At 42.9% G+C, this 13,459-nt stretch overlaps 2 protein-coding genes across 2 annotated transcripts in view; one reads left to right on the plus strand and one right to left on the minus strand.

Annotated features, from left to right (window-relative positions):
* The first annotated feature begins 3,084 nt into the window (after positions 1-3,084).
* l3hypdh (trans-L-3-hydroxyproline dehydratase) lies at positions 3,085-8,704 on the plus strand. Its single transcript, XM_008292282.1, has 5 exons — positions 3,085-3,562; positions 3,643-3,812; positions 5,517-5,639; positions 6,250-6,387; positions 8,267-8,704. The coding sequence occupies exons 1-5, from the start codon at positions 3,085-3,087 to the stop codon at positions 8,390-8,392; spliced, it is 1,035 nt and encodes a 344-aa protein (XP_008290504.1). The 3' UTR covers positions 8,393-8,704.
* Positions 8,705-8,975: 271 nt separating this feature from the next.
* The window catches only part of daam1b (dishevelled associated activator of morphogenesis 1b), a 35,663-nt gene continuing 31,179 nt past the window's right edge, over positions 8,976-13,459 (minus strand). Inside the window, 4 exon segments of the mRNA XM_008292281.1 lie at positions 8,976-10,467; positions 11,756-11,926; positions 13,203-13,334; positions 13,445-13,454. Of these exon segments, the coding sequence (XP_008290503.1) occupies positions 10,255-10,467; positions 11,756-11,926; positions 13,203-13,334; positions 13,445-13,454 (526 nt within the window). The 3' untranslated portion in view covers positions 8,976-10,254.

The raw sequence follows: 13,459 nt of genomic DNA on the forward strand, positions 1-13,459 counted from the left end.
CAAACTGGAAGAAATTCTCTTTGGGTTGTTCAAGAGAGGGATGGAAAGACGGCGCATCCAAAACATGAGCATATAATTCAGGTGTGGAGGCGTAAGAAGTGCTCATTTTTTAGATAACAGTAAACAGCAGCATCGGGGGCAGAAGTGACCCCCGAGCAAACATGTTTGACTTCCTGATGAAACGAGAGTCTCCACCTTTATGTTTAACATCAAAGCTCTGAATTCTTTGTTACCTTGACACAGGATGCTGACATGACGCAGACGGACCAGAGATCCTGGGCCTCCGTCTGCAAAGGCTTCTGAAATAAAATCTCATAAACTTATTAGATAAATAATAAAAATAAATGGTTAACTGCAGGTTTAATCCCACAGCTTGTGTCTGTTTGAGCATAATCACAAATGGAAAGCGGAAGACAAGAACAACCAGTGATGGAAAGTACATTTCCTCCTTTCTGTACGTACTCAAGTACTTCCATGTTACTTTATGCTTCCAACACTCCTATGCGTGACATGTGGCCTGCTCTGACTTCAATAAGTAGAAACTGTGAAATACCACGTGGTAGATCTACATTTGAACAGCTTTATCCATAACAGGCTACCAACTCTGGAACTCACTGAAATGAGATTAAAGGAAGGAAAATCTTTAAATTTAAGGACCAATTGCATTCAAAACAGAGCTGTAGCCACCTTTAGCTAACTGTTGTGGTTTCTTCTTTCTTTCTACTTCCACGTCTGTATTTGTGGCTTTATGAGAATGAAATCATCAGTTTAATTCTCTGTATTAGAACTCTGTCTAATAAAATCAATTATCATCAAGCAGACCAAACAAGCTGAAGACATCAAACTCTGCTTTTCTACTGCAGCAGCAGAACTTTCCCCTGGATGTGATGTGATGTGTGCAGACCTCCAGGACTGTGGGTGGCACTACAGTCTTATTTGTGTCTCTCTGAAAGTGAAGCAGGACGTGCAGGAAAAACCACACGAGACTGAAGACTGCAGCAGCTGGAAACAGAGACTAAACCTAAAGCAGGTAAAAGCAGACAGAGCTTCTTGAGCAGAGACTGAATGAAAGAGGATCAGCTGTTTTCACCAGTCAGGCCACTTTTACTGATGCCTGGAAAACTTTGGAAGTGTTTTAAGAATGTTTTCCAGGTTAAACAGCCAATGAATAAAAACCTCTGAGTAACAACTTTTCTGTAATATACAGATAGTTGGGATGTGTGTAGAATTCAAACAGGTTAAATGTGTGTTTGTTCTGTTTGAAAAGTTTATTTTTATTTTAATGTATTGTTTTGAACAAGCTCCAGTCTGTAGTGTTTGTTAGTCTGATGTGGAAATTCATGCAGAATTATCTGCAGAAGTAGAAAACATCACAAGAGTTTACTGCAGTTTTTCTGAGTCTCATCCAAAAAACTACCTTTATTTAATTTTGGCAGCCTTTTGTCCTTTTTAACGTTTATGGAAATACGGCACAAGCTTCATAAATGATAATATATATTTGACCTTATTATAAAAATAACACTAATAATAATAATATGTTTATTTGGAAAACATAATTTATGCAAAAAGAGAATAATTTAAAAATAGCGAAAAAACATTAAAAGTACAAAAGCAGGAGAAGAATAATTCATGCAAGTAATGAATAAGTGTGTTGCCGGTAAATTACATGAAACTATTAAATATGAGCCTAAAGAAATATGTTTTGACGTTTCTTAGTTTTCGTAAGACGCCCGTTTGAGACCGACTGACAACAACCTGATGAGATGTTTGGATGATTTTGTGTGACGGATGAGAATAATGTTTAATAATGTGTCACTAAAAGATGTCAGACATCAGCATTAGACACAAGTCAGATTGTACTCAACAATCCTCTGGTTGGTCTGTGAACTGATCCAGGCTCTCAGCTGAAACTCATGCAGTCTGACACATCGGTCTTTTTAAAGCGGATCACGTTCACTGACTGCTTCCTGCACTATAATCTCGTCACGCCTCGGTGGTATGAACGTCTGCACCTCTGTGCAACACGTCCAACAAAAACTAAACATTAGAACCTTCGTTATGATGCAGGACTTAATTGAGTGTTTGCTCCTAAATCTGAAGACCTCTAAGACGATGCAGCAAAAGATCGACACTAAACAACCAAAGTTATGTTAGAGATCATTCGAGTGATGACCTTAAACTAGGTGCAAACTCTGATGATGCCTGTGAGGAACATCAGTGAAGTTTAAATGTAGACAGAAAAACGATGTCTGTGTTTCATTTGCAGAATCCAACAGACTCTATTGATGGTTGTCTTTGAGCAGCAGATTCTTGAGATCTGTATCATCCTGCACAGACCGCAGTGATTCCTTTGAAACTTTCCTCTCTGGCTGGAGTAAGAACTTGTGCAATGACTCAATAATTTTATCATTTACAGTCGTCCTCAGATGTACTCATAGCCTCCCATTAAAGAAGGAACAAAACAGCTTCAGTCACTGAAATAAGTTGAAATTGACAAAAGTAATAATTAATAAAAATTTACTGAAAATCATGACGATGCTTTTGAATTGTGGTTCAACAGAAATATTAAAAAAAATTAAATTAAAAAAATTAAACCAGCATCATGGGACCTGTAAACTAATATTTAGTTGAACAACCCTTTGAGCCAATCAGGTGTTTTCTGTAACTCTCAGTCAGACTGTTGACAGGTATTCTGGATTTCACTGCTCATCAGCAAAGTGCTCTCATTTGTCCAGGACAGTTTTGTTTTTTGTTTTTTAAAATTTTTCTTTTCAACCACAATTCAAAAGCAACGTCTTATTTCACTAAATTATAATTTAGCAAATTTTTATTTATTATCACTTTTTTCAGTTTCTAGTTGTTTGAGTGACTGTCGTGGATTTTGCTTTTTCTTCAGTGGGAGGGTGTGAATACATCCGAGGATGACTGTAGACATAGTTTTATGGTGCTCTGTACTGTAGGTGAAGGAAACACTCTGTAGTCTGCCTTTTGTACTTGGGACTGAAATAACTGAGCTAAACTGGGAGAACAAGCTCCCTGCTGAGCTGTGAAAAGTGTTTTGATTTCTTTCTAATCAGCTCTGAGATGGAGATGCAGCTTCCGCCTCATGAGGGAGGCGAGCTCTCCGTGGTGGACATGCACACGGGCGGGGAGCCTCTGCGGATCATCCTCGGCGGCTACCCGGAGGTCAAAGGTGACGGCCTGCTCGCCAAGCGCCGTTACGTCCGGGAGCGCCTGGACCACCTGAGGAGGCTGCTGATGTTCGAGCCGCGGGGCCACTACGACATGTACGGAGCCCTGATCGTGGACAGCGAGCTGCCGGAGGCCGACCTGGCCGTGCTGTTCATGCACAACGAGGGCTACAGCACCATGTGCGGTCACGCCGTCATCGCTCTGGGACGCTTCGCCGTCGACTACAAGCTGGTGAAAGAGCCGCGATCGCCGGAGACGCAGGTGAACATCCACTGCCCCTGTGGGCTGGTGAAGGCCTTTGTGCAGTATTCTGAGGGGAAGACGGGAGCAGTGAGGTTCCTCAGTGTTCCTGCGTTTGCCTTCGCTACAGGTAGGTGGATTCATTGTTCACCCACAAGACGCTGAGATGTTCCAAGTTTTTATTTTCTAACCTACGTGGCTGTTCCCCAGATGTGACGGTGGCGGTGGAGGGCTTCGGCGAGGTGACGGTGGACATCAGCTATGGAGGAGCCTTTTACGCCTTCGTTGACGCCCAGAGGTTTGGTCTGGACGTGACCAAGTCCAGGACTCGAGATCTGGTGGATGCAGCCACAGCAGTGACCAAAGCTGTCAAGGCTCAGGTAGGACGTCTGTGTTGTACTGAACTGGAGAGAAGAACACCAGCGTCCAGGTGGTGCTGCTGCTCACATCATCCTCGATGAGGGAGATGATGAGATGATGTCCACCTCTGTCTGAATTTAGTCAGATATTTAAAATGAAAAGAATATTACAGGAGACAGCTGTAGTTTGGAAATCTAAGAATTAGAATAGCATACGTCATTAAATCCTTACTTAGAGGCAAATGAAGGTAGAACTGAAAACAACAGTTCAATTAGTTGTTGACGATTAAATCAGTCTCAACTTTACTTTTGTGGTTTCTTTCCTCTATGACAGCAAACTCATTATCTTTGGGTTGTGGACACGACGAGGTGAGGATGGAAATCAATTAGTCAAGAAAATATTCTACAGATTAATCAACGATGAAAAAAAATGTTGGGGCCGCATATAGCTCTCCTGGTTGAGCAGGTGTCTCATGTACAAGACCAACAGTCCCATGTATAGGGGCAACAGTCCCGTGTATAGGGGCAACAGTCCTATGTATAGGGGCAACAGTCCCATGTGTAGGGGCAACAGTCCCATGTATAGGGGCAACAGTCCCATAGAAGGGGCAACAGTCCCGTATAAGGGGCAATAGTCACATGTAGAGGGGCAACAGCCCCATGTATAGTGGCAACAGTCCCATTTATAGGGGCAACAGTTCCATATAAGGGGCAACAGACCTATGTATAGGGGCAACAGGCCTATGTATAGGGGCAACAGTCCCATATAAGGGGCAATAGTCACATGTAGAGGGGCAACAGCCCCATGTATAGTGGCAACAGTCCCATTTATAGGGGCAACAGTCCCATGTATGGGGCAACAGTCCCATACAAGGGACAACAGTCCCATGTATAGGGGCAACAGTCCCATATAAGGGGCAACAGACCCATGTACAGGGGCAACAGTCCCTGACGCGGTGGTAGTGGGTTCGAGTCCCGCTCATGGCCCTTTGCTGCAGATTCTTCTCCCCCCACATTCCCGTCTCTCTCTGTCCTATCTAAAAAGGCCAAAAAATATCTTTAAGAAAATAAATGATAGGTGCAACCCTGAATGAAGGAGGACCGATTTCTACAATAAGCCTTCATTTCTACCCCACCCTAATATTCTGTGTCGTCTTTTTGCTCTTGTTTACCCCCTTTGTTGAATATTCATGCAGCTGTAACACCCGGATTTCCTTCTGGGGAATAATAAAGTCGAAGTCTCTAAGTTTTAGCAGCAAAATGTCACAACATCTTTAGATTATTTGTAGTGAAGCATCAGTGTGTCGGCAGCAGGGGGAGACAGTTTGAACTACTTTATACAAGCACCTTAAACTTGTATGTAAGTACAGTTGGGGGGTATTTGTGTTGCTGAGCCAGTCATTACTGATCAGGACCAAAATAGACGTTTTTAGGAGGAGCCTTTACACTGAGGCCAACATCTGGTAACGGTTATGTGATTGTAGTTTTAGCACCACATGATCTCACAGTTTGATGTCACCCATGAAGTCATGGTCAGAAGTTTGTGGACAGCTCCGACTCTCCTGGGAAACACTCTGATTTAAGAAACTGACTGAAGAAGTTCAGCCGCAGGACTGTTGCTGAGATGTGTGCTGTGTTTGTGTCAGTGGGGTCGAGGTTTTCTTTGGCTCAAAACTGGGAACGTTTCAGGAACAGAATACGTTGTGTATATCTTGATTTTATTAGGTGAAGCTGCATCACCCGACCAGCGATGATCTGGCCTTCCTGTACGGCACCATCCTCACCGACGGCAAAGACGATTATTCCCCCGAACCCACCGCCAACGTCTGTGTGTTTGCAGAAGCTCAGGTATCTTAGTCGTGGGTCTCACCTCGTCATGTGACGCTCTGAGAATGTTTTATTCAGTTTTTGTCCAATAAAATCATCACATTTGGTGTCATTTTATAAATGTTTGTAATTATTAGGATCAGTTGAATTTGCTCTTTGAAGCTGAATGATTGTTGGAGCAAATTATTAAATATGAATTTAGCATTAAAAAAAAATAAGTTGAAAAGTTAAAGTGGTAAAAATTCTAGAAGTTGTAAAAGCAGTGAATTGGTACCTGCTGTAAAAATACAAAAGCAAAAGGACTAAAAGTTGCCTTCTGGTTTGCTAGAACCGTCTTAGTCTCATTTAACCAGCCTGTCCTGCAGAACATGGTGGTCTGCTCTAAGGGGAACAGCTCTGGCTTGTTTGTATTTCAACTATTCGTCATCGAAGTGGGCGGAGCTAAGAGAACCAAGGTGTTCATTAACAGTCTCAGTAGGACGGACTCACCTGCACTAACACGGTTGCGTGGCCAGGCTGTTACCAGACTATATTCTTGCAGGGCAGATCCTTGTTTGCTGCTATATTAAAGCTCTCATGCTATTTATGTTTAGAATCTTGCTGCACCTTTAACTCAACGCTGTGTTCTCAGGTGGACCGAAGCCCCACTGGTTCTGGTGTTACAGCTCGAGTTGCTCTTCAGCATCACAAAGGTCTCATCGGGCTGAACCAGACCAGGACGTTTCAGAGCGGAGCTACTGGATCCCAGTTCACAGGAAAAGCTGTCGAGGTAGCAGAGGCTTTCTTCTTTTGTATCATCGACAAAAAATAACAATTTTAAACTCGTACTTTTTGATGAAGCTTTGCACTGTGGCCACTGGCACCTAAAAACACTTGGATTCAGCTTTACAGCCTCATTCAGAGCTGTGAGCAGCCGCAGTGTGCAGCTCTGTCACTGAAGCAACCTATCAGGAAGCTCAGGAAGCTCACGAAGCTCTCTGGTCTGTAACTGACCAGTAACTGACTGGAGAACTACTGCATCAGCTGTTCACAGGTTATAGAGAATCAGAAAGTGACCAGGACGACTCAGGATCATGTAGAAGCTGCATTTTTTTTTTCAGTTCAAAAAAACTAAATATAACCATAGAAATAGCTGAAGTTAATCTCTTACTACCTTTTTTCATTTATGTCATTTCCAAACAGAAGAAACTTATTGATCAATATAGACTCACTATAGATCTAAATTTGCTGTGGATATGTATAATTTTAGGCTTTTTTATGGTCTCAGATTGATGTCGAAATTCAGTAAAATTCAATAGTTTGATTGACTTTTTAACTGTTAAATGATAGCATCCCTTCATCCAGAGGCTCTGGTTGGCTGATCTCTGCTCCTGCATGTGTGCTAATTAGAGTGAAGTGACTGAAAGGTCTCTGGGTTTACTGTCCGTCAGCGTGAGTGATTCACCAAAGGTCAGAATCAGCCTGAGACAGAATCAGTCTGTTCGTCCCTGCAGGTGGAAGCACGTCAGACAAACTGCTGTAAAAAATGCAGAATAACTAAACTGAGGTTTTGATACTGATTCAAAAACCTTTATGTGAAATCCACTGTGAAACTGATTTTCTTAATGTTTTTCTCTGTTTCAACTGTCACTGTTTTAGGTTGAGACTTAAACTCATATGTTCTGCTGCAGACACTTTCTGTGCATATTAGGTTACAATAATAGACTTAAATAGTCTAAACAGGAAGTACATTTTTTATTAACTGATCTTTTTTGCCTGCTGAGTGGACTTTTATTTTGAAACATTTCATTTTGTCTCAGTGTTGAACCATTTAAAGTTTCTTTAAACCATCCTGGTTGTAGTTTGTTAACATATTTATTACGTGTGCATCGCTACGATTTAGAGATAAATTGACTTCATGTGAATTCACTTTTTCATTGAGCTGATATACAAAACTACTTGAACAGAGAAAAGTGCTTTTTGTCTATTAAATTTATAAACAGGGGTTTTTCACGATATTCAGCATCACTTCCGATAATGTGTTTAGTTTTTTTTTTTTTTTTTAACTGGATCATGATTTAAAAAATTGGGCTGTAAGGTGATGCAGTGGTTAGCATCATTGCCTCACAGCTAGAAGGTTGCCGGTTCGTGTCCCGGTGAGAACACCCGGGATCTTTCTATGTGGAGTCTCCATGTTCTCCCCGTGCAGCGTGGGTTCTCTCCGGGTTCTCCGGCTTCCTCCCACAGTCCAGAAACATGTTGAGGTTAATTGGTGATGCTAAATTGTCCGTAGGTGTGAATGTGAGTGTGCTTGGTTGTCTGTCTCTAAGTGTAGCCCTGTGATAGACTGGTTACCTGTCCAGGTGAACCTGCCTTCACCCTGAGTCAGCTGGGATAGACTCCAGCCCCCCATGACCCTTGTTAGGATTAAGGTGTAGAGATGATGGATGGATGGTTTAAAAAGTGGATTAAAAAAATGTTTAAATATGTAAAATAACAAATGAATGTTTTGTCATTCAAAACACCAAGATGTTAACTTTCACTGCAGCTGTATGTTGGTTTCAACTATCAGTTATTAATCTCCTTCATGACTAATTATTGGTATCAGCCCTTAAAAATAACACACTGGTTTAGTCCTGGTTCGTTTGTGATCTTGTGTTTCTCTTCAGGAGACCAAGTGTGGAGACTTCAAGGCGGTCGTGGTGGAAGTCGCTGGCCGAGCTTTTTACACCGGAGTTTCTCGCTTCGTGCAGGAGCCCGAAGACGAACTGACGCACGGTTTTCTGCTGAAGTGAGCGTCAGCTACAGGATTTCTGGTTAAACATAGTTCCACATAGGAAACACATTCCAGACTTTAATGCAACAAGGTGCTTTTGTAGCTGAAAAACCTGGATAGTAAATCTTATTGTGGGTAGAATTGTCAACCTTTCATAAAGATCTCTGAATAATTATCTTGTCTTGAGTTATGTTTAGTAGAAAAACTAAATGGAAAATAGCTCGATGTGACTGAAACAAAACGCACACAAATCCAGGATAACTGAATTATTTTTTGTACACAGAATTATGACATTTCTGTAATAATTAATAAAGAACTTTTACTGACCTTTGCTGTCTGAACGTGACGAGATGTTTGTGCTTTCGTTGTGAACCTAAAGGGAGAACTGGTTTAAGTTTGCAGGTTGTAACGTCACCAGTTGGACATTGTTGTGTAGCAGTAACTCACCACTAGATGGAGCCACCAGTCCGGTTGCTGTCGGGGTCGGGAAGAGTTTCAGTCGCATAGAAAGACGATCCCATCCCCTTTTTCTACATCCAGTTTCCAGCTGTGATGATATATGTGGTGTACATGAGCTGCTAAACTGAATGCACACACTCAAAACAGTTTTCTCCCATTTATTATTATCATCAGGTCATTGTACAATGGAAGGCAATATTTAAATTATAAAAGTTCAGTTGAGGCGTCGGACGCTGGAGGGATTCACACAGCTGGAAGGACAAATTAAAACCAGAAGCTAAACGTTCATATGTGACGCAGGAATGAAAGCATCACATATGGACCAAAGTGTAAAATCTGAGTTTTGTTTGTTTTTTCTTTCTTTCTTTTTTTTCAACCGCGGTGTAAATCCAGCCAGCGTGCAGAAAACATATTTCATCTATTGAAATAAAAACATGAAAGGAGGGCACTCTCTTCAGAGGGGGGGGAGAAACGAGTGTATTGCATCGACTGGGTGTGGTTTTAATGGCATTTAGCATAGTAATTATTAACTCCTATGTGCATGTGGAACAAGCACACACCTTTATATATATGTATATATGTAATCTATGACAAGAGTGTTCACGCTTGTTGAGAAATTGCAGATTAGGCCCAGGCCTTGGAGAGTACCCACTCAACAATGAAAATCAACAGAGTTAAGGCCAGCTCTTAACAGGAAAATGTTCAAATAAAACATACAGTGATCAGATATATAAATGCTGCACGTCAATAATGATGAATAGAAAAAGAAGGAAAAACAAAACTCTGCTTCTCAGCTGCGTCGCTCGCAGGTAAAATCTGTCTGACGGCGCGGCGTCTCGGTCCCGCGATGGTTGTGACTGCAAGAGAGCGGCAGCGTTTTACAGGAAGTTCAGGTTCTCCGATAACCATCTCTTGGAATATTCAGGGAGGTGAAAGCAGCCCCTCTCAATCTACGAAATCAGTCTGTACAAAATGGCCCCTTGTGTTTCTAATGGAATCATCTTCCTGTTTGGATCCAGCCTCCAGCCCTGAAGGAGTCACCTAGCTGCACATTTTCACTCTGTGCATAGATTCTGACGTACAAAAACAGCACAGAACGTTTCCTATCCAACAAGCATCTCTTAAGACCTGGAGGGAAACTGTTCTCTGGCGTGACTAAACTGATCCTCCGGCGGGAATTATCGGATTTGGTCGCACGGTATCAACTTTTTGGCTTCTGCTCCATTTCACATGAAAACGTCAGAGGATGAAAGGTCCAAACATGTTGTGCTGTGTGCGGCTCTGCTGCGATGATGCAAGGCCGTGGTTTACTGAAGCCGAGCTGGGCGGGAGTGGAGGAGGAGGAATGTGCATGTCAGTTCGACCCAGAAGGAAACTTATGATGAACAGAGGTGGGAGGCGCATTCACGACTTGAACCACGTTTAGAAGTTGAGCTTTGTGACCGGTCGCTCTCTGCTCGAGTCCGTGCTCTGGTTGTTGATCCGCTTGCGGTTACGTTTCATCTTGGACAAGTCCTTGTCAAAGACTTCGCCTGATCGCAGCGCCGACACCAAGTCGTCAAACTCGCCTCCGTCGTCCTCGCCGTTTGCTTTTGCTTTCCGGGCCTTTCGCTCTTTCTCCCTCTGTTCTTTGAGCTGGAGACACAGAAATGAAAATATGACATTTAAAGAAATTTTCTTGCTGAGTCAGCTATAAAGATAAATACCCTGTTAGCTTAGCATAGCATGAAGACTGGAAACAGATTGGCTCTGTCCAAAGGTTGGAAAATATGCCTGCTTTCTAGTGTTTGGTCAATGTGATTCAGAGATAGGGATGCAAATTTTAAACAATTCTTGTAACCAATAGTTGATCACATTATCAATCAGCTGATTATTTGTTAAACAGTGGCTGTTTTTCCTTGAGCTGATAAAACCAGTTTAACTGAAGATGATGTTTGCTGCACAATCAGCTCGTCTTTATTAACTGGTCCGCCTCAGGAATGCTGTTCCGGTAAACTTGGCCTTTTTTTTTTTAACAACTCGAGGACACCGACTGTGAGGCATCAACCGCCACAGCGGTCTCTGTCGTGGTGGCCCGTTGCGAGGTTAACTCTCGGCCACACAAACACTAAAAAACCACCTCACGCACCCACAACAATCAAAATTCAAACACAAATAGAAACCACAAAACTGGTCGTTGAAGAGTTTGGACGTGAGCATTAACAATCCTGTGGTTCTCTGTGCTTGCCAGCGCTGTGCCGCCTGCAGCTCGAGCGACTGCCTCCTTCGGCTGCTGCAGGATTAAAACACGGCAAATGAGCTGCGGTCTTCCATCGTTAAACAGTAAGAGACTCCACTTGTAATGAAGCCAGGCACTGCAGCTAATGCACAGGACATTTTCTAACATGCATGTCCCTCATGTTCTATCGGTTATTATATTTTTAACTGTTTAAACTATTAAAAGCAATCGCTGATTAATAATTAATCATTAGCACCCCAATTTGAAAAAGACAGCTACGTACCTACATCCTCAAAAAATGCAGAACTTATTGTGTTTTCACTTCTGTTTTTGCTGGATGATACAAATATATGATATTTAATATATCATGTGTTGATAGGTGGGCTGTAGAGGTGCAGGCAGATGTTTATACCTTTGAACAGAGCCTGGTTTAGCCGTTCTCCATGTCTCCAGTCACATGCTAAGCTAAGCTAAGCTAAACAGCTGCTGGCTTACTGCACACAGAGCAGAGTCATCCTCATCCAATTTGAAGAAAGAAAGCAAATATGTGTATTTCCTAAAATGTCGAGCGATTCTCTTCAAGTGAGGCTTTTGCTGAACAGCAGGCGCTGTGGGATCTAAAGGCTTAAAGATGCTAAATAAGTGTTTTACAGCAGCTGCGGTTGTTTGTCGAGCATCATATGGAAAGACGGATGGATCAGATACCTGAGCTTCCATTTTGGCCCTGCGCTCCTCCTCCTCCTTGCGTTTTCGCATGTTCTCGTTCTCCTGCTGAGCCTCCGCGAACGACTGCAGGAACTGGTCAAAGATGCCAAAGAACTCATCTGGCTGCATCTTGCTGGCATCCTCGCCAAAGTGCTTTACTGCCCTCAGGAACTGTGGGAGAGAGGCGGCACACCGAGAGGGGCACATGGGATTAGATTTACAGCAGGACACAGCAGAACCATGTTTAACTCCGTCTTTGACTGTTTTACAGGAGACTCATTAGGTCTCAGCTCTTTGAAATCAGAGCTGGGTACCAGTAGTGGGGCTTTGAAGCCCGCGTTAACCCAGATCTGACCGGCTACTGATTGCAGCTGAGGTCGGAGACTGGAGCCAGAGCCCAAATTAAGGCAATGTGTTTGTTGGGTGTTTTTCACAGTAAGTTAAAAAGGAGGACATCCAGATGTGAGATCACGCTGAGAACATATACCCTCAAAAATGTGTATGTTAACAGCAGCTCTGTCCGTGACACGCAGACCCGATCAGGTGAAGCAAAGTTGAATTTAAACGATGTAGAGTCGTTTTCTTCTCCTCAATATGCAGCACATTCAAATGCAGTTTTATTCCTCCTCACAACAAAGAATCATTGAAACATAATTTCTGTGATGTACAACAAAAAGACCTGAAATGTCCCTTTTTTCCTTTTTATGTTCTCTTTTATTATACGCACATATACACAAACCAGATGCAGTGAGCTGCTGTTTAGAGGGTCAGCAGGTTCTCTTGTTCCCAATCATGAGCACAGAGGACCACTGTAAACACTCTCAAATATTTAACTGTGGGACACCGTAAATGATTCACAGAAACTAATGGTTGCCATGTGACCAGCTGAGCGCTTGGGTCAATGCAGCAAACACACCGAGGGCCGAAAAACATGCTCGAGATAAAAAAAACTCTTCCTGCTTCAAAGGGCGACGGACATAAATCTAATGTCAGTGTGTCCAACTCGCCTTTGAAATGTGAATTTCTTCAGGTTTCTAGCAGTAATGGTTTAATGGAGTCCATTCCCCACAAAACCCAGACGTGTTTCTTCTTTGGCTTTATTGCTGTGATTGTGTTGCACAGTTAGGATGATAAACGCATCAATAAAATGACACGGTAAAGCAGCTGGCAGGTGTAATCAAATCCCCAGGACACACACTGTCTGCGCCACCGTGTGAAACACTATCTGAGCCTCTGTTCCTGGTTTCACTGTTGACCTGCACGCATGACCAGTAAAGTGTCGGTGGCACTGCAGCAGGAAGCTGAAAGGCTTCGCTCCTGCTGTTAGCTTTCCTAGAAAGGTGACTGATGAGGTCAATGCCGCTTGTAGAAACAGCTGCGCAGGGAGGAAACGGGACGCGAGCTTTCACTGCCTACGGCTCTGCAGGCTGCTCAAACACTTTCTTACCAGTTCTTTGGCTTCGGTGAGAGAGTCCTCGACGTCGGAGAAGCTGAAGCTGGCCACCGTGATGAACTGGCTCACCACAGACACAAACTTGTCGCCCAGCTCCTGCGGTCGCTTCTTCTGGTATTCCAGTTCCTACAAAATCAAAGAGAGGAAATTGAACATAAAAGGAGAACTACATACAATTCAGCCTTTTTTAAAACCGCACAAACAAAACAACCACACATCAAATCGTTGCCACTCACGCTTTCTACACTTTT

This window comes from Stegastes partitus, unplaced genomic scaffold, assembly GCF_000690725.1.
Source record: "Stegastes partitus isolate 25-593 unplaced genomic scaffold, Stegastes_partitus-1.0.2 Scaffold799, whole genome shotgun sequence".
Lineage (NCBI taxonomy): Eukaryota > Metazoa > Chordata > Actinopteri > Pomacentridae > Stegastes > Stegastes partitus.

Coding starts and splice junctions, on each gene's coding strand:
- l3hypdh (XM_008292282.1), top strand. CDS start 3,085: ATGGAGATGCAGCTTCCGCCTCATGAGGGAGGCGAGCTCTCCGTGGTG. Junction 3,813..5,516: donor CCAAAGCTGTCAAGGCTCAG/GTAGGACGTCTG, acceptor TGATTTTATTAG/GTGAAGCTGCATCACCCGAC. Junction 6,388..8,266: donor TCACAGGAAAAGCTGTCGAG/GTAGCAGAGGCT, acceptor GTTTCTCTTCAG/GAGACCAAGTGTGGAGACTT.